The sequence below is a fragment of the Heloderma suspectum genome, chromosome 1, assembly GCF_057233095.1.
Source record: "Heloderma suspectum isolate Gila_16-S chromosome 1, 16-S_ref, whole genome shotgun sequence".
In the NCBI taxonomy this organism is placed as follows: Eukaryota; Metazoa; Chordata; class Lepidosauria; order Squamata; family Helodermatidae; genus Heloderma; species Heloderma suspectum.
In genome coordinates this window covers 82,905,614-82,926,046 of record NC_139458.1, presented here as the reverse complement: position 1 = coordinate 82,926,046, position 20,433 = coordinate 82,905,614, and the positions used below count along the sequence as shown (strand labels likewise).

Sequence of the window (20,433 nt, the reverse complement as noted above, 5' to 3'; positions counted from 1 at the left end):
GACGGTCTTTTCCTGACTGACACCAGCCTGTGCTCTTATCCTCTATTCTCCCCAAGGAAGGTCTGTCTCCGTTAGGCTCTGGTTAGGGCCTATTGCCTCCTCCCCGTCCCCATCCAAGGCACCACAGTTGCCATAACAAAGAGCAGCTATCCTCTTACCACGAGCTGGACCTCTGCCTTCATGATCCATGGGGCCCCATTCTTCCCATCTGGCAGCATCTCTGCCCAAGGAATTTGTTTCCTTCGATGCTTATGGAGCAGAGACAAATATCCACTTCATGTAGCAATGGGAGAAAACAGCAGGAAGGACCTGGAGTTTGCCTAGCCTCCCATGAAGGGCCAAAGCAAAGCAAAACATCAGCTCATAAAACATGGGTAATGACAGCAGGTTTGGGGACAACGCCTTCACATCCTCCTGCTGTACGCTAGGCTACTGTGCTCTGCTTTCACTTTATTTTCCTTCCTGGCCTGCAGGCCAGGCTCACACCAGTAATTACATCAGGCCTAAAGGATCCATGCGCTACCTCCTGTAGTGCTTACATGAACATCACACAAGCACAGGCACTGGCCTTCCCTTTCCAGCACCCCTTTATTAACTACAGGTCTGGCTACTTGCCCTCTAGGAACCCGAGCCACAAAGAACTCTGAGGTGTCCCCCGTGTGGCCATTCAGTGACCATGTGACCATTTTTGAGGATGGGAGACGGGGCAGGGTGTGGAGGGACAGCACCAGGGTACGTGTGTGAACAGTACAGGGATAAAGCAGGGCCCTCCTGATTAACCTCTTGAGAAGCATTCAGCATTGCTTGCTTAATGCTCCAGTGTCCACAGCCTGAAGCGCTCCCCTGCCTGGCTCTTCCAGTTGGAACAGAGGTTCCTTGAGTCTGAGAGACTTCAGCCAAATAGGGAAAGCTGTATTCTGTGACCCTATTATGTCCAGAACCTATCCATCTCCTCACTTAGTCTTACCAGCACACTTGACCTGACATTTGAGCTTTTGGGGGGCCTTTCTGCCGTCTCTGCCCTCATTCGAAGGCTCTTTGTCACATTCATTTCCTCTGGTTGCCTAACGGCAGGTTCAGAGCCTGTCTTTCTGGTTAGATGTTGCTCCCTAGAGACCAGAGAAGTGTCAAGCATATTCTCTGCTTTTCAATGGCTTAGTGCTTCTCTCTGGTAGGTTAATGGTTGATGCCTGCCATCTGCTGGACAATGCACGAACTGCTGTGTATCCCTCTTCCTTCCGAATTCTTCATTTCCTGTACTGTTGGCTGTATTCGGGGAGACTAGGGCTCTCTTCACACCTGGCATTTTATCTCACTACAGACCGATCCTTTTGATTCCGGATCCTTTCTGGGATTTAGACTGGCCCTGTATACAGGCATCTCTCATAGTGCTTCCCTCCGCTCTATACCTTTTCATGGCTGCACGATGGAAGGCTGATCATTGGTTCCTGTAACATGCTTGATGGCTCCGCCTGTCCCTCCACTCCTCCGCAGCAGAAGGGAAGTTGGAAGCCCTTCTAGCAACCTTAAAGGTGGAGGGAATCAAAGGAGCGCCTCCCTCCCTCCCTGGCATGTGTGCAAAGGAGCGGGGGGGGGGGGAGTCTTGTTTTCATCTCTTAACTTGTGCTGTACTGTTTCCTCACAGCCCCCAGGAAAGCTACAACTTACACTTCTGAGTAGACATAAGATTGTGCTGTAACTCTGCAACCCTTGGCACACTTGCTTCGAAGTAAGCCCCGTTGAACTTAATGGGACTTGCTTCTGAGTAGGCATAAGATCGCACTGTAAGTCTGTAACCGTCAGCACACTTACTTGGGAGTAAGCCCCTCTGAACTTAATGGGGTGGTCAGAATCAACAGAGGACATTGATTCTGAAATTGGGGGGGGGGGGTGAGGATCAGATCTGTTTCCCTTCGTTGCAGGGAGGCATAACCTCTTTTACCTCCAATCCAGAAATGTGCTCAAGCATTTACATGGCAGGCACAGAGAGAGTGCAGCCCACAGCCAACCAGACACTGCGGTTTCTTCTGCTGTTGGAGAATTTCACGGGGAGGTCATGGCGCTCCTGTTCTGTGGGCTGGAAAAAATACCACATTTTTTGCATTTCAGGAAAACACGGGATAGGCTGGGGGAAATGGCAGGAGATGCCCAGGAGGTTCACGGCATCATCTAAAGAGCCCACAAACTTCCGAGACAGAGCCATCTCAGTAGCAGGATAAAAGCTCTGTGTGAAGAAGCCCTAGATCCTTCTTCCCCTAACTCTCCCTTCCTCCCCTGGTAATACTTGTCTCTGTGCCTCAAAGTAGTTCTGCTGAAACTGTTCCCCCAGCTCTACATACTCCAGTCGAGCTCTAAATCACTGTAAGCGGGAGTGATTATATCACATCCTCAAACTGCCCGGGACACCATTCTTTTTTAAGACAGCATCAAGTGGACAAATGCAGCATTAAACCTACAGCCTACTGAAGGTTTTCCAGCAATAAACCCCAAAGACATTAAATTAACATTTTAATTTTATTGTTGTGAACTGCCCAGAGAGCTTCGGCTATTGGATGGTATAGAAATGTAATAAATAAATAAGCAAGCAAGCAAGCAATCATTTACCTACCACTGACAGTGTATGAACCCTACCTAACATGGCAAAGCAGTTCCCAAGATAGGTCCTGCATTCTTTTACTTGTTCGTTTGTTACAGTTCTATACTGCCCAATAGCCGGAGCTCTAATTTATTCATTCATTTATTATTATTCATTAATTTATTATATTTCTATACCATCCATTAACCAAAGCTCTTTAGGCAGTTCACAAAAATCAAAACCCTAAAATGCAACATGATAAAACATAAACAGCTAAAAGCAATTAATAAACTACAGGGACCTGATAAAACAACTAACATTAACCCCCCCACCATATGCCACCAAATGCCATCATATTAAATATTAAATAATCTGTACAAATTTAGTGTTAGCTAAGGAAGCATCCTATTTGCGTGCCTTGTGTATATAGGATTCTACTGAGGTCTTCCACCATCCAAAGAAGGTTTAATTCACTTTTACACTTTATATCTTAAAATATATAGTGCATATGGTATCCCTGTACTGGAGAATCAATCTAAAAGTATTATTTTCTGAATTTTTAATGTATTGGGTTTTATTTTGTTCTTGCTCCCTTTTCCTAATTAAAAAAAAGTTTTCTACTGAAAGTTTTTCTTTTTCAAAAACTGTTCTTTCCCAGGACTCTCCTCCAACAGTTACAAAAGCTGCAGGCGCTAGTGGCAGGGAAAGTTTCGAGGCCATACAAGATGGCTTCCACACAAACAGGGACCTGCCTGATGGTAAGATCTGTATGTTATCCATTCCTTATTTTCTTAGTCCTGAGCCCGATTGCTTTGTGTTCATGTATCTCATTCCCTTCCCAGGATTTGCAGTATTTATTTTAATAGCTAGTAAAGGTGGTGCTTCTGCAGATTCTGTCTGATTCCCTTTGCCACGCCTTCTTTTTCTGTCTGTAAAGTTATACAGGCCTCCACACACATGCTGCAATTATGGTATCGTGGGCTTTGTTCTCTACAATAGAATATCACTTTCATGATGTAGCGCAACTGTGATTGCAGTACACATGCATGCGAATATCTGGAACGCAGTGGTGTTACATAAACCTGCCTGGAGTTTGGTAGCAACCCTAACTTTGAACCTGCATCTAGTAAGGAGAGCTCCGATACTGTATGCACTGGTTTGCTGTGGTGCCTAATTTTAGCCCACTCAGAGGATCATAAAATTAGAGGAAGAATTAGATGCACCAAGCAGTCTGTTTGACAAGGCCTAATATCACATGTTGCAATGCAAGAATAGCTTTGAGTTGCTTAGAGGGCAATGCCCCCCCCCCCCCCAGTAAGATCTGACATCCCCTATATCAAGAAGATTTGTATTCATATTACTTTTTAATCCCCACTAATGCAACTTGGACTACTCTTGCTATCCATTAATATGTAATCCTAGAATCCCACTAAGCAGGGCTGGCCATATCATGAACTGACATAGAATACTTGTTAAAGATGGCAGATTCCACAGGAGGTGGCATTTTCCTGCGTCTAACTTTCACCTCTATGTGTAATTTTTATTTTTATTTTTTTGCCAAAAAAGATCCGACAATGTTTAAAAAAAATATATGTTACTATGACTTTTCACCTCAGGTATGAAAATGTCTCATGCTGGTGCTGTCATTAAGCTTCTAGCTGATAGCTTGTCACAGCAAGGTGCATAAGTAAGTTCCAGGTAAAATAAATAATACAATAATACAGTTTCTGTACCAGCTCTGTATGTGTGTTGGCCTCATTAAAAGCTTAATTATCTGTATTTTCATTCTCGAATAAAATTGAGGACAGCTTCAGATTCATTTTCTCTGAGCTACTGATAATATAAAAAGTAACAAAATATTAGTATATTATTTGAGCGGTGGTGCCAGAATCCCATTTTTTTCCTGCTGCTAAGCACCACACTCTGTACAGAACCTTTTGACTATTATGTCTGCCTAAATTAAATGCATTGACGCTGCAATCCTGTGGTCGCTGGGAGGGCATCCCAGGGGCCATAGGATATGTCAGATCCCCCCTCTCAGGGTGGAAAGAGAGGCCTGCCCTCTGAGGGTGAGATCCAACCTTGTAATCCCCTTCCTGGCTCCTGCAGAAACCTCTAAGGCTAGTTCTTCAACTGGAAATGAGGCTCTGCAGCTGGCATAGATTAATTCCCTCCCATTGAAACCACTAAAATTCATAAAATTAATAAATCCATTAAAAAGCAGAGATGGGGAGAGTGCTGCTTCCCCCCACTCTTGCCTTGCTGGCATGAGCCCAACAGGGCTTTGAATTCTTCTGAGCCTCCAGTGTTGGAGTTCCACCACTCCAATGACAGGTAGGATTGTTTTGTTAGTGCATTATGAACCTAGGGTTCCCTCTTACTTTTCTGGCAGAGGTCCCATAACTTTAAAAACTTCACGATGGGCATAAATTCAGCAGGTGAAGCTTCTTCCATCATTGTATCTTCTGCCTGTTGTGCAGCTGTTAGACAGAGGGTTGTTGTGAGGAGGGGTGGGGTGGGGGTGAGAACAATGTACATTGCATTGGGCTCTTGAAGGAATGGCAGGATACAAATGGAGTAAGTAAATAATACTTGAATGTGTTTAACACTAATGTTCAGAGGGCAGATGGTTTTGTTTGGGTACAATTATAACTGCTCTTTAGAATTCTCGTGGAATAACTATACATGTCTAAGTAAATATTAAACTAAACATGAACCCACTAACTGAATTCTACTGATATTTCAAAAGCACTGTGATTACTTGCTGTTCTCCCCACACACATTCACTTTTCACCTCAGTTGCCCAGTATGAACACATGCACACACCCACGTCCTTTCTGCTAGTTGGCTGCATTGACTATTTCTACCGTGTCTCCTCTCCACAGGTCCTAGTTTTGTGCTTTGTTCTGGTTCTGGGCTCCATGATGCCGTGTCTCCCAGAATTCTCTGCAACATCACAGACAGTCAAAACTGCTCCAACGCCAGACATTTACACAACCAGTAAAAGTGAGTCAAATATGATCTCATTCTTTCTTAGTACAAAGCTCTTGAAGAGCCAGAACAGCATCAAGCCACTACTGGGTCTGCCTTAACATTTCCTGAATATAGTGCAAATTACCCTTGTATCCCAATTTATTTATTTATTTATTTATTTATTTATTTATTTATTTATTGCATTTATACCCCGCCTTTCTCCCTCTTGCAAGGAACTCAAGGCGGCTTACATTATCCTCCTCCTCACCATTGTATCCTCACAACAACAACCCTGTGAGGTAGGTTGGGCTGAGAGTCTGTGACTGGCCCAAAGTCACCCAGTAAGCTTCCATGGCCAAGTGGGGACTAGAACCCGGATCTCCCGGCTCCCAGTCCGTCACTCTCCGTCAGTCCGTCACCCAAGGATAACTCCACCAAAGTTTTGTCCGTGTCTTTCATTTTATTTACAGAGAGATGCGTAATTCGATTACAATGATACGTTACCCTTCTTTTCCAGATAACTTTTCCTGTTGGGTCCAGTTTATTCTTTTCATGGCCCTATGCAGTAAGGTCTCCTTGTCTCTCCAGTGATTGATCCTCCTTCTTTTCCCTAGGCTCAGATGCTTCCTCCCCAGCTTCTCCCACCATGGGAAGAAGTGAACAAATTCACTGGGAGATCTCCTTGACCCGGCAAGATAAAACCCCAAAGCATGTTTCAAATAAATGTGTGATCTCCCAGTTCATTTGTTCATTGTCAGGCTGCTCTGAGCGGCTCAGGAGCAGTGCCAATTAAAAAAGCTGATGCAGGGAAAACAAAACGCACTTCTAGTGTCATGTGTGAAAATGCTACCACACTTCTGGGAAAGACTAAGAATATTTCTCAGTGTCTTGTGTCCAGAAGTGACCAGGTCTGGATGCTTCAGGAAGTCTGTAATGGAACAGAATTTACAGAGCATGGTCCTCTATTTGAAAGCATCCTCTGTCTGAAGGGCTCACCGGTCCATCTCTGGTTTAAAGACAAAGAACTATGTGAAAAGAGATCAGGGGCCTTGAAGTTGCCCATCAAGAGTTAACCACCTCCTGGGTGGGAGACTGAGAAGGCACACTGGTCACCTGGTCACTGTCTTCTCCAGTTTAGTGAGATGTATTGTATTTCTGTTTAAATTATAGTAATTCTCAATTTGCATCTCTACATGTAAATTAGCATGGGCAAATTTATGCAAATCTGTGTCCTCTTTTGTCCTCCTTTTTTGATGACACATTTCATCTTTTTGGTGAGTGATGTGAAAGTGGCTACCCCACTTTTGCCCTCCACATCTGCTCCTAGCTCCAAGCAGTTTAAAGTTTAGATGCACCATACATATAGATGTGGCTATCCTGAAGCCGATATTCTCATTTTCAGTGAACAAATCTGATCCTTTTAAAAACAACAACACACCAGTGCAATGATCCCCAAACCATTTGGACTGGTGGCCACATTATGGAATTGGAGAAACTGCTGTGGGCACCACCACAAAATGCCTAATCAGTGGATCACCGCTTTGGCATCTACCTGTTACATGTATGGATCTTATGCTTCTCCCTGACATGCTAGTTCTCTATGGACAGGATTTATGTTTAATGTTGGGGGAACATCCCATTACGTAAACCCCCACCTGCAGTCTAACATAGTACAGGTCACACAAGTTTATCACCTTGACTGCTTTCTATGAGAACTAGCTCCTTCTTTCTAGCTGGTGTTTGGTCTACTCTGGTCTACCCTGACTGGCAGCATCTGACCAGAGTTCCAGGTAGAATTTCCCTCTATCACCTGAACCTTTTACCCGGAGATGCCAGGGGTTGAACCTGGGCCTTCCTATATTCAGAAGATATGCTCAAGTCTCCACGACATCAAATCTTCTGTTTGTGTGAAGAGGAAATCCCCTTGTGCGAAGGGGAAAGCCAGTGTGGCTAGAGTGTCAGACTAGCACAGGGAAGAGCTTGGTTTCAGTCCGTACTCAGCCACGAACCTCAGTGCAAAACTTTGGGCCAGTCACTATCTCTCAGCCCAAGATACCTCACAGGGTCATTGTGAGATTAACATGGCAGAGAAAAATCTTATATGCTGCCTGTCACTCCTTGGAAGAAGGATGGGATAAATCTGTAATAAATACATAAGGGGCATTTCATCTTGTGAACTCCCATCTGCAGTCTGAAATGGTACTGTCCAAACACTGGTTTATAGGGTGGCCACTTATGAATTGCCAGAAAAGAGGAAATGCATCACCAAGATAGAGGACAAAACAGGATACACATTTGTGTATAATTGCATATACAACTTTAGAAATAATTGTTATAATTTAAATAATAATACAGGTCATCTCACCATAGTGTGGAAGACTGGCCTGGTGCTTTTGATCGACAACAGTTTTTATGGTCCTTTATCTTGAGAAGAGAATTGAACAGGATGACCCTTCAAACAGAGGACGCCTTCAGAGGGCAGTCCTCTGGCACCGCTTGAAACAGAGGATTGTCCTCTGTATGAGGACACATGGCCATCCTACGTGGTTTACCAACCCATCTGCTGTCTGGGAGAGCTAGGCCCAAGAGTTTTTGCATCCCACTTGAGCCAGCATTCTGGAATGGGAGGAATCTAAAATCCCCCATACATCCCCCTAACAGCAAGTGCTACATATTTATTGCTACCTATATAGGCCCATAGGCAGATGGGCTGTTTTGAAGAAGCTGAGACATCACAACCACACACGTGTGGTTTATGGGCTGGACCCCACCCTCACATGGAGGCTGCTGCAATGTGCAGATGGACCTCTGACACACTTCTGTCTCACTGGGCAGCCAGACCAACTGAAAGCCTTGAAAGCAGGCATAATAGCTCTCTCTTTCTCTCTTATAGAACAGACGGGCTGTTTTAAGGGCCTTGAGCAGGAGGGACATGGTCTGCTTTAAAGCCTCTGTTTTATGGGACTTCTGTTTTTCATTGCTTTTCTGTCCCACCCTTCCTTTAAATAGGCTGGAGCAACATATATTGGATTGCCAGTCAAGCACTGGCCAGACACAGCTGTGTCTAGATTTAGGGATGGAGCTGCATTGTGTAGTTTAGACCAGCCTTCCCCCACCTGGTGTCCTCCAGATGTGTTGGATTGCAGCTCCCATCACTCCCAGCCAGCATGGTTATTGCAGTCTAACACACCTGGAGGGCACCAGGTGGGGGAAGGCAATGCTACAGCAACCTCAGGAAATACAGGCAAGTGGTCCCTTTTCCGTTCTCCAGTATAACACAACTAATTCAGAATAAAACACACGTATGTTCTCAGCATACGTTCTTTATGAGTGGACAATCTGTTCGTAGTGGACACATGTTTGCTGTTCTGTTGGGGGAGGCTGGTTTAGTCCATTCTCTGAGCATGTTGTTAGATACCAGCGTCTACTGTGAGTCAGCCCAGCACCTAGAGATTTCCTAGCATTTTGACAAGGTATATGCAGGGAATTTGCATGCAGAGGGAGGGGGTTACTTGTTCCTTAAAGGCACAGGGCCTTATTATCAAAGGTTCTATCCCTGTCTGGACATCCTTGGCACAAACAAAGTAATCTGCCCTAGGGATGGGTGAATCTGTCCATTTTGATCCAGCTCTGTTTCTCATTTTCAAACCTTTCATTTGTTTTGGCCTGGTTCCGCATCAGGGTATGGTTTATTTATTTACTTTTTGGTAAGAAGACAGCATGAAAATGTATATGCATTTCTCCTAATATATGCATGATTTGCACAGATTTTTTAATAGGCACATTTTTGTGCACACTTTTTTAAATGTACACTTTTTTGGCAAGCGGGTTTCTCTAGTATAATGTATTTTTGTCTGGAATTTCCACAAATATATGCATTTTTGTGTGCATGTTTCCATAATGTATGGGGTTTTTGCATGAATACTTTCTCCTAACGTACGCATTTTTGTACATCTTCTTCTGAGTGGAGAACTGTATTGCAAAATTCATTAAAGTGTGAATTTCCAAGCATAAGCTCATTTTGGTTCACCTATTGGTTAGAGAGGTGCAAATTAGGTAAGTTCGTATATGACATGTAGATGCAGCAGAGGACTGCCTTGCCTCCTGAATTTCTGCCTGCTAGGTAGCTGTTAAGAGCAAAAGGTGGGGGAGGGGGAATGCAGAGTCCTGTAATACATTTATGTCAGGTAATCCGGATGTCTTTGTACCTCATGTGTGGGTACATATGTGTTAGCACATGGCAGGGGGTTGGGGAACCCTGTCAGCATCATGGAGTTGTGCGCTCAGCGCTTAACGGAGCTCTCCTCTTTGCAGTTCAGTCACGGAGCCTTCTGTTCTACGATGAGCACGGGGGCTCCTTAGAGGAGGGCTACAGCTCCTTCATCTCTGTGGAGCCTCCTGAAAAGTGGGAGGCTGAAAAGAGGCCTGGTGAGGAGGAGGAACAACCTCTGGAGTATGCGCACAGTCCCTTGGCTGTGGCCCACGAAACAGCCAAATATCTGAACAAACCCCGCCAGGAGGGGCCAGATCAGAACCGGACCAGCTCAGCTCTCAGTCACCCCAAGGAGCGATTCCATGAGCGGTAAGCAGACATGGGACTTTCCTCTCCCTCCAGCTTGTACCAAGCCTTCTGTCTTGGTGTAGGTCATGTCTCAGGCTGGTAGAAAAGTGGCTTTATTCTTAAGGAAGCCCAACACATTTTGACCCAGATTTTCTTTGGGGCCTTCTTCAGGGGCTATAAAACAGACAATACAGATTCCTTACATAAAGCAAATGTATGTGAGAAATTTAATTAAATGTACTGCTTGTTGTATAGCCCCTGAGGAAGGCTCTAAAGAAGGTCTGGGCCAAAACACTTTGGGTTTCTTAAGGAAGCAATTTTTCTAGCATCCTGAGATGTTTCTCTTTGTGGATTTCTAGTGGATGCTTTCCAGTTTGTTTGTACTCAGCATAGGTTAGCCTTCCTCAGCCTGCTGCCCTCCACACATTTTGGACTGCAACTCCCAGAAGTCCTGATCATTGGTCATGCTGGCTGAGTCTGATGGGAGTTTAAGTCGGAAACATCTGGACAGCACCAAGCTGGGGAAGGCTGACATTGGTTCTAAATAGGGTTGTCAACTTTTAACCAACCTCTATTCCTGTGCTCTTAACAGATCTGCAGGCATCAACAGCTGATAATGCTTATTTCAGTGCCATCAGAACCTTCATTGCAGATTTCTGTCAATTAAGCTACTGTTCAAGCACAAGAGCAGACCAGGGTATTTTCCCCCTCTAGCAGTATTAGTCTGTTACAGCAAAAACAACAGACAGTCCTGTGGCACCTTGAAGACTAACAAATTGATTATGGCATACGCTGTAGTCCACAAAAGCTCACGCTACAATAAATGTGCTAGTCATTAAGGTCTGTGGCATCCTTTCAGTTGGCATCAATAAGTCTAAACGACCTGATTCACCCTCCAGATCTCAGGGAAGATAGCTCTGTGGCCCATGGAAGCCTCCAATAGCAGAGACCAATCCTGCCTCTTACTGTCAAGGACATGTTGATCAACTAAACGTATGCTGTGACTTTAATCTCTTTTAAATTGGATTGATCAGGCTCCCCCAAGGAACCCTGGTTGTTTCGGGGTAGATCATAATTTTTGTCTACTGGAGATCACAGGGATCTTATACCAGGTCCAATTATTTGTCCCTATAGTTCAGACTGGCAGTGGCTCTCCAGGGTTGCCAGCAGAGACCTTTCCCATCACCTTCTACATGTTCCTTTTTTAAACTAGAAACACCAGGGATTGAACCTGGGACCTTCTGCCTGCACAGCCTGTGCTCTACCGCCCAGCTACAGTGCAGACTGAGAGACTCCTACCTCACCCAATTGGTGACAGAGACTGTGACAGTTAAAGCACTTTCCATCTGAAGATCAGTGTGACCTAGGACAGTGGGAAATAAGGGAATAGAAAAGTCTTCAGAGGAACCTAACTAACCACCCTGAAAAAATGGAAGGAAGGATTATAGAAGAGGCATCAGAGCAGTCATCAGAGGACTGAGCCTGCAGTCGGGAGAGGCAGCAGGTGACAAAATGGCTGACGGATTATTTTGTTTTCTTTTTTCTTTTTCTGCAGAGACAGAACCTCCAGTGATACAGCTGAATACTTGTAGCAGCTGCCTCAGGGCCTCTTCCGTCTGGATGCAGGATTCTTTCCTAACTGCGTGATTTAAGGCTGCAGTCCTGTGCACACTTATCTGGGAGTAAGGCCCACTGAGCCCAGTGGGACTTACGTCTGAATAAACATGCATAGGATTGTACTGTAAGTGGGGGAGGATTCTCCGTTTAGACATCTCCAGATTGGCCTTGAGTTCAGCTTCTTACCCACTCATCCATTGGGCACCAGTGTCCAATACAGATCTTTCTGTCAGTGATCACCATAATCAGGGATAGCACCTGGCAACATAGACAGAAGCCTCCACCCTCTCATTTATCCCCACTCGTGATTACCATGGCCACTGGTTCTGTTCTTTCCTCTGCAAGCTGCCACCAAAAGTTATCAACTTCTTAGCACACAGTTCTAAAACTGTACTATATAAAGAAAATGATCCCCAGTCTGTCTCTGTGTCAGGAAAGAGTAATTTCTACCTTGTCAGATACTGTTTTAATTTTTGCATTAGTTCCCCCCCACACACAGACACACACAGAGTTACATAAACAAACAAGATGTAGAGAAAACACAGGCAGACACACAAGAACACATTGCGATGAGAGGAAAAAATAGTTTTCAAAGGAAGTGTGTTTTTTTCTCATCAAACAATAAGAATAAATAAAGTTCACAAATCATAATCCATAAAATCAATCCTGCTATGGTGATTATGGCTGCAATCCCATACAAATGCACCTGGAAGTAAATCTCATTGAACTCAATGGTATTTACTTTTCATTAAAGTGTAACTACCATAAGATTAGTCTATCCTATCCTCTGGTCCAAAACATTGACTCTTGTTTTGTCTGATATTGTTTTGAAGCCCATTCTCTCCTCAGAACAGCAAAAAGAAATGCATATTCTTTCTAATCTGAAAATATTGGGCACAATTCAACCCCAAAGCTGTTCCAGGAATCAGGGATGGCTCACAGGTCCTTGCTTATGGAATTTGGATTCACTGTACATCTCCTTTCAGGGTTTTTTTTTAAACTCTCCTTCCTTACAGTTTTTTTAAAAATTCATTTTCTCCAAACAAGCAGCCTCAATGAGCTCCTTCTTTCCTCGTATATTTCCTCTTTTAAAACATGAGACTGCAAACTGGATGGGCCTCCATGTCAGCTGAAGAAAGGTATCTGTCAGGCCATGTCCACAAATGTTCCTTATCGATGTGCAGAAGATTAGGCAGAGATGGCTGGGATGTACACGTGTTCTCTGCCCCCACCCCTTCTTTTCATGTTTCTTGGTGCCAGATGTAAAGTTGAGCAGGCTTTGGCTATGGTTTCCACTTCCACAAATACATAGGAATGGAGAGATCCTTCAGAGCAATTCTTCTCCAATAAAGTCCAGCGGGACCAACACATACCACTGCAGCTCCCCCCACTCCAAAAACACCCCTCTCCCAACCCAAAGCCAGCACAAAGAACCACTGTTCAGTTAGTGCACATCTTTTCATCTATGTCATTAGCCAGAAATTCTACTGGGCATAGTCCATGCGTGCCTCGAGTTCATACTGTTGTACAGAGACCAAAAGCAGAAATTGTTTGTACATAATGAACCTTATTTTGTATTATTGCCAATCCCTTAAGATATTGTATTTTGGAGACTCTCAGATCCTATTTTCTGTATTGTATTTTATTAAGAGTTATTGCGGGCTTGGCCTCTATGAACTTCCTCTCTTTGCAAGGTGCTGTTTCCTCTTAGTCTAGCAGCTGATGTTTGCCTTGGTTGTTTTTTCCCCTCTCTTTAATATATCACAGTTTTCCTCCTGTTAGCTCTGCAATCGCTTTCAAGCAGCAAAATTAAAAAAAAAGATGCAGCATCAGCTCTGTTGTTCAGATTGTTTGTTATTTAATTGAGAGGTCATTAATTTAGTTAATGTTTGTAAAAGAGCAGCCCTGCCATCACCAGCTGAATAAAAGCTATGCTCTCACAACATGCACAGAGGTCCCCAAGCTCAGCTGATACTGCTTCTCAAAGGGCCTGTACAGAAACTTTATTACTGAGGAATAATGGCAGCAGCTTCCCTCTTATCATTGCAGTAATCTCAATCCTGCAGCAATTGCCTGGAAAAATAATATAATAATTATAATTAATATAATAAAATAAACAATGGAGAAGAAGGTTTGTGGGACTATTCTTGCTGCCAGGAGAAAAGCATATTGGCTTTTAAAAACAAAATATTTGCTCTCTACTGCCAGAAGAAAGGAAATATTTTTTTTTTAAATAACATAGTAGAAAATGTTCTGAAATAGGAGGGCATTGCAATGGGAGAAAAGGAAAGCTGGCTTGGATTCTCTGTTTTCTCTTTAACGGCTACCTGAATGCACATGGATTTCAAGGAAGCTTGCATCCTGGATTTTTTAAAAGAGAAAATGAAACCTTTTTTAGCCTAGCAGCTCTGCCAAAATTTGGGCAGGCACAGGCAGTAGTGGGGGGCGTATCGTCATCAGTCGGTGCCTGTGACAGCTGTACTACCATGCTGCACAGAGCAGTGATGGTTCTGGCAAAGGGTGAGGGGCCTTTCATCCCATTTCACCAGCAAACTCCAGCTAGTGCTGGGTTCCCATCAATGGCAGCAACATGACCCAGAAGAGACCTTAAGTGGGTATTCCTTACAACTAATTACAAATATGGTCATCTCTCAACAAATCAAGTATGTGTACAAGTGCTAAAGTCCCACTGTGTAAGGCCCTAGCAGTGATGTGAGTCTTCAAAAGCCCTTCCCCAAAAATACAATTCCTAAGCAGAGCCTTGAGAAAATCTACCTGCAAGTAAGGACCTACAGATATTGCTTCAGAATATTCAACTAGGCTTCCAGCACTACACCCACCTACTAATCTAAAAATATAATAGTTTTGGGAAAATTGCCATAGCTTTTTCCACCATAAAATGTGAACAAACCCCTTACACTTTGAGTAAACATATGTAGACTGGTTTCACACATACCATTATAGCTGGGTTTTTAAAAAAAATCTGCATTTCCAGCTTGAATTAAAAAAAATCTACAGTACCTGGAATGGATGTTTACCTTTAAAATGGTTCTTCCACTTTGTATCCTGCAATTACAGCGCTCACCACATCAAAGGGAAAGTTTCAGCTGACAGGGGAGCTCTGTATGCATGTCACAGCTCCTTCACATGCAGAAAACTACAGGATGAGTGTTGGGAGTATTTTATATATTCTATGCACGGGCTGCCTGGAGGACATTTAGGCTGCAATTCTATACAGTGTAGTGGAGGCTCTATTTCCTGTTTGGTACGGTAGTGCATCACCAGGAGTACTGAGTGTGAGTCTGGGGAAAAATAAGTACCTCCCACCTCCACCCCAATATATGCTCATGTTGATGACAACTCTACTATCATTGGTGCTGTAGTTGTTCCTTGTCAGGGCTGAGTGAGCTAGGTCAGACCTGGGGTGGGACCAACTCCTAGCCAAATCAAGTCCTAGAAGCATTTTATAGCTCTTCTGGCCTAGTAGGGGCCAATGGCCAGCCTAGTTGGGTGGGTTGGTCCAGTCCACAGCCTGCAGATGCTTCAGGACTCTGAGAGATGCTCCAAGCCACAGTTCTGCTTAAGATGGCCACCTACACATTGCCAAAAAAAGAGGAAATATGTCACACACGCTAAGAGGGTGTGTATTTGCATCACAATGTGAGTGTGTATGCATAGATGCAAATTTAGCATCATTACTATAATTTCAATAGAAATACAATACCTCTCACCATAGTGGAGTAATGCTTGTGTGACCTGTGCGCCTGCTCAGTTTGCTGCCCAGGAGGTGGCTAACTGGTGATGGGCAACTCCAAGTCCCAGCTCTCCCTTCTGATAGTTCTTTATCTTTAAACCGGGCTTGGACTGGAGATATAGATATCCTCTTCAAATAGAGGATGCCTTCAAATAGAGGACTGTCCTCTGACAGTCCTTCAAATAGAGGATTCTGCGAAGTAGGACACATGGCCACTGTACCAGGAACATGGGACAGGGGTGTAGAAACTAGTAATATAGGGTAGGTCTAACAAGTGTCTATTACCCAGGATCATTAAATGGAGCATCCATGTTCAGAGGCAGTATATCTCTGAATAAAAGGTGCTAGGGACAAACAACCGGGACGTCAGTTGCCTTCAGCTACTATATGCAGGCCTCCGACAGACATTTAGCTGGCTACTGTTGGAATGCCAGTCCAGATGGGCCCTTGGTCTGATCCAGCAGACCCCTTTCTGTATTTTCAGATTTTGAAAATGTGGTATGTTATTCTTTACCTCCTATAGAGCTGGGCGTATGTGGCGAGCTCACCACAGGGATGCTGTTTTCAGTGGCATCCCCGAGGTCAGTGTAACATGTTCTGCTTCATAAGAGTGATCTTTAAATCCTCTTAACTTATTCCAGGCAGAACTGGGCATGCTTTTCTTTTGGGTGCAACAAACTCTCGGACCTGTTCTATAGTGTCACATTTAGCTCATATGCTTGTTTACCATGGGCCTGTCTAACTGGCAGGAAAGCTTCCACAATAGGTACAAATTAGGCACTGCACCATTTTAACACTTTTAAACACATGGCTGTACTTCAGATGGGGGCCTCTGCGCTGCTGTATGGCAAGGGCTACATTTCCTCTCTGAGCTGCCATTTACGCCTCTGCAGAGGCAGCCTCCAAGTGGGTGCATCATTCTTCCCTGACATACCTTGCAGGAAGTGGGTGGGTTGGCGATCTGTGCGCTGAGCCCTGATGCTTTTGTCAAAGGAAAATGAGTTGGTTATTATTTCTGAGCAACACAGACATGATGTGAAAGTGGAATGATGGCTTCTATTTTAAAGTAATAGCTGCAGTTACTTGGGAACATTTTTGTCAAGGGACCCCCTAGGCTGATGGCTGCAATGTGCAGTCTCCTTGGTATCATCACAGCTGAATTTGCTCTTGTCACCCTGGCTCTTGGTTTGCAGGTTCTCACTGCAAGGGAGATGTGTGGTGAATCAGACCATGGGTTCATCTAGCCCAGTATTGTCGTTCTGACTGGCAGCAGCTCTCCGGGGGTTTAGGCAGGATTCTTTCCTAGCTCAGCTTGGAGATGCCGGGGATTGAACCGGGGACCTTCCGTGAGCAAAGCAGGTGCTCCGCCACTGAGTCACGGCCCCCTTGAACTACCTCCAGAAACCTAAACAGGTTTAAGAACAATTGGAGTTCAAGGAGCGCAGAGAGGATTTGCAGCAGCTCGTAACATTTATGAATGTATTTATTTATTCAATTTATGAGCCAAAGCTCTCAGGGTGACATACATAATCAAAACAAATTAAAAAATAAATTTAAAAAATCAGTGATAAATACATTGAGGCTGCAATCCTATACATACTTACCTGGGAGCTAATCCCATTGAACTCAATAGACATGAATAGGATTGTGCTGTATAAGAATTTAAAAGCAGCAATGATAATTTCAAATTTAAAAAAGAGATAAATATCACAGCAACTAAATCATGGGGAAATAGTTTTAAAAAGCAGCTTCAACCATATCATTAAAAATAAAACCAGCAGCAGTTAAAAAAATGGTTTTACAACCCCCCAAGATTCTTTTGCGGAACCCATGATAGTTAAAGTGGTATAAAACAGGTATGTGCTTGTCTTCTGGGTAAGATTTCTCTTGGGGAAGCTACATGCTAGGCCTTCTCTCAACACATTTCCTGAGTAACCATTTTCAGCATTCATCTGATGTTAAATGCCAACCTGTGGCATCTTCAACTGAGCACTTCACTCTGACAAGCTTCCACGCCTGTGAACGGCGTACATTCACAGTTCATGCTTATTTCTTCCATTAGGATTAAAAACCTCACTAGGAGAGGAGCCATCTTTTTGTTCCATGACCGCACTACCACCTGGGACCTTTACATTCTGCGGAAGTCTTCTGGTGGTGCCAAAGATTTGTGCTAACAATTTGATGCTTATCTTGTGGAGCCAGATGGAGGGCTGCCTTTATTTGACTTGCCTCCGGCGCTCCAGATTCCTTGCTAGCTGCGGGATCTAGTGACACCTCTTCCTTTCCCCTTCTCCTGGGAAAGATAGAGGTTGCTGGGTGAACACACATGCATACAAACACACAATCACACACATATGCCTTCTAGCCGCAAGCGGCTCTTCCCTGCCACCTGTTTGGTGGTAGATTAATAGACGAGAGGCATTCCCACCCAATCAACACAACACATGGCTGGCTGGGGGATGCTGGCAGTTGTACATCTGGAGGGCACCCCTTTGGGGGAAGCCTGCTCTGAGGGATATGCAGAGGAATGGCCATTTGACCAGCTTCATATGCAAGAATTAGCCAGGGAAGCATGGAGATAAGCAGTATTGCTGGCAAGCACAGGAGCAGATCAGGGGCGGGGCATGGGTGGGAGGCCCTGACATGGTACTAACTCTAGTTCTTTAAGAATTCTACAATGAACGTCATCTGGCAGCAGCAAATTATGGTGTAGTTGTTTGGCTCTACAGTAACTTTGCTTGTGGCCTCCACTTTGTACTGGACCCCTAATGTATTAAGGCATATATTAGGAGCTTCATTAGGCCCTTGACACGTGCCTTTTCTGTCTTCCTTGCCATACATTTACACTGAACATGCTGAAGGCTGGAAACAAATAATAGTATTCCCACCTCAGCATATTGAAGACAGTAAGACTAAGGCACTGTTGTTTGTGGTTTGCCCGCTCAGCTAACTTTTGCCTCAGGTAAATCGATTTGGCAAGTTTGTGTACTGTTTCAGAAATGGGCAAAGACCATGGACAAAAGAAAAGTCTTGGATGGCTCTCTCATACCACTGTGTTACTCTGTATCAACAAACCAGTTCTAGGAGTTTTCATCTGGTAGGAGCAGATCTATTGTAAAGCTATTGGGTCTTAATTGCCCATTCAACACCAAGTTGCCCATTCAACACCCTAAAGACTTTGCATGACAACAGGGAACAAGATATCGTTGCTAGGAAAATTCATTCCCCCCTCTCCTAATTTGAGGATTGCAGCTAAAACAGGGAATTCTGGCAGATGAGCCAGCGTTCCTGGTAATAAAAAAGTGCCAACACTGCGTCCCTTCCAGCCCTGGCTCCATTACGCCTCTGATTTCTCTCCTTCCCAAGAAACTTTCTACTTTTTAATTTACTCTGCTTTTGAAAGTATGATGCTGATCACATTCATGGTATACAAATCCGAATCTTGATGATAGCATTTTTAAAATAGCTTCCAAACTACCTAAAGTGAACTGATCCTCCAGATGATACTGTTTTCAGATGCTTTTTGACTAATCCCCTAATTTTTGACTAATTCCCCCCTTTTTCCAAAGGAAAGTGATGGAGCTGAATTGTTGGTGCAATTTCCCACCCACCTGCATCCCAGCTGAAATGGTGTTGAGGCCACGTTTGCCAAGCAGCTTAGCAGTGCCTACCACTTGCATCAGGATTAGATTGCGATGGGTGGGGTGGGGAGACAGAGGAGAGAAATGGTCTTCTGAATGAAGATGGTCACAATTGACGGGAGCGCTGTGGGCGGGATTCAGCCTGCTGGAGCCTTGATCCAGAAAGAACAAATATCTTCTATAGGACGGTGGTGGAGAGGGGGACAGTGGAGAGGGGGACAGCAACGGTGGTGCAAAGCTACCAGTTCAGCCCTTCACATTGAACAATTTCCCTCAAAATTATTTTTTTCATTTTTCATTTTGCTTTTACCCTCACTGGACAAAGCAACTAACTTTTTGGTTCTGTGGTCACCAGCCAGTTCAAGACACAGTCCCTTATGGAATCTAGAACAGCTTTCCCCAACCTCGTGCCCTTGAGATGTGTTGATGGGAAATACAGTACGACACACCTGCACATCACCAGGCTGAGGAAGGCTGATCTAGAAGTTCCTGAGCTGACCTTTATGCTGTATTTCTCCCCTCCTTGTGCATTCTGACTTTGACCTGGACCAAGCCTGATAGCATTTATTTGATTTATTACACTTACACCTTGCTGATCCTCCAAGCAGCCCCAGTAACATGCACCTGGTTCCCACATGGTCTCCCATCCAAGCAGCTTACAAGGCCAAACCTGCCCAGTTCCACCAGTAAAGTGCCCCCTAGTGGACCTGCTCCTAGTGGGCCCATCGTTACCGGGTAACAGTGGGAAGCAGCAGCAGATAGTTTCCTGACTGTGCAGGGCAGCTGTCATTGCAATGACATAGAGGGAAAGGGCTGTAGCTCAGTGGTAGAGCACCTGCTTTGCATGCAGCAGGTCCCAGGTTCAATCCCCGGCTTCTCCAGGTAGGGCTAGGAAAGACCCCTCCTGGAAACCCTGGAGAATTGCTGCCAGTCAGTATTGACAATACTGAGCTAGATAGACCAAAGGTCTAACTGAGTGAAAGGCAGCTTCCTACGTTCCACAGGTAGATGCTGGTCATGCTATTCCTGATTAGGGATATGTGTAGATGTGTGCAGACCCCCTGGTAATCTTATCGCAATTCTTCTCCCCCTGCTCCTTTTTGTTGCTTCCCTAGAAAGACCTTGGATAGTTCTGTGCAGAACAAAACATGGAGGAAGCCCCTTAGGATCCAACCCCAAATACATGCAGGTATCCAAAAAGTTGTTCTCTATCAGGGATGTTGAACCTCTTTCCAGTGAAAGGGTGGGGTAAAAAATGCCAGCATATATTAGCTGAAAGCTCTTATTATCAGTAGTTAAGCCTTACAAGAGC

General features: G+C 44.4%; 1 protein-coding gene across 1 annotated transcript in view; it reads left to right on the top strand.

Annotated features, from left to right (window-relative positions):
* Positions 1–13,803, top strand: part of CREB3L1 (cAMP responsive element binding protein 3 like 1) — a 127,275-nt gene extending 113,472 nt beyond the window's left edge. Inside the window, exons 9-12 of the mRNA XM_084850402.1 lie at positions 3,234–3,333; positions 5,461–5,581; positions 9,863–10,130; positions 11,665–13,803. Coding sequence (XP_084706528.1) covers positions 3,234–3,333; positions 5,461–5,581; positions 9,863–10,130; positions 11,665–11,701 — 526 coding nt within the window. The 3' untranslated portion in view covers positions 11,702–13,803. The remainder of the gene's footprint in view (positions 1–3,233; positions 3,334–5,460; positions 5,582–9,862; positions 10,131–11,664) is intronic.
* Positions 13,804–20,433: the final 6,630 nt, after the last annotated feature.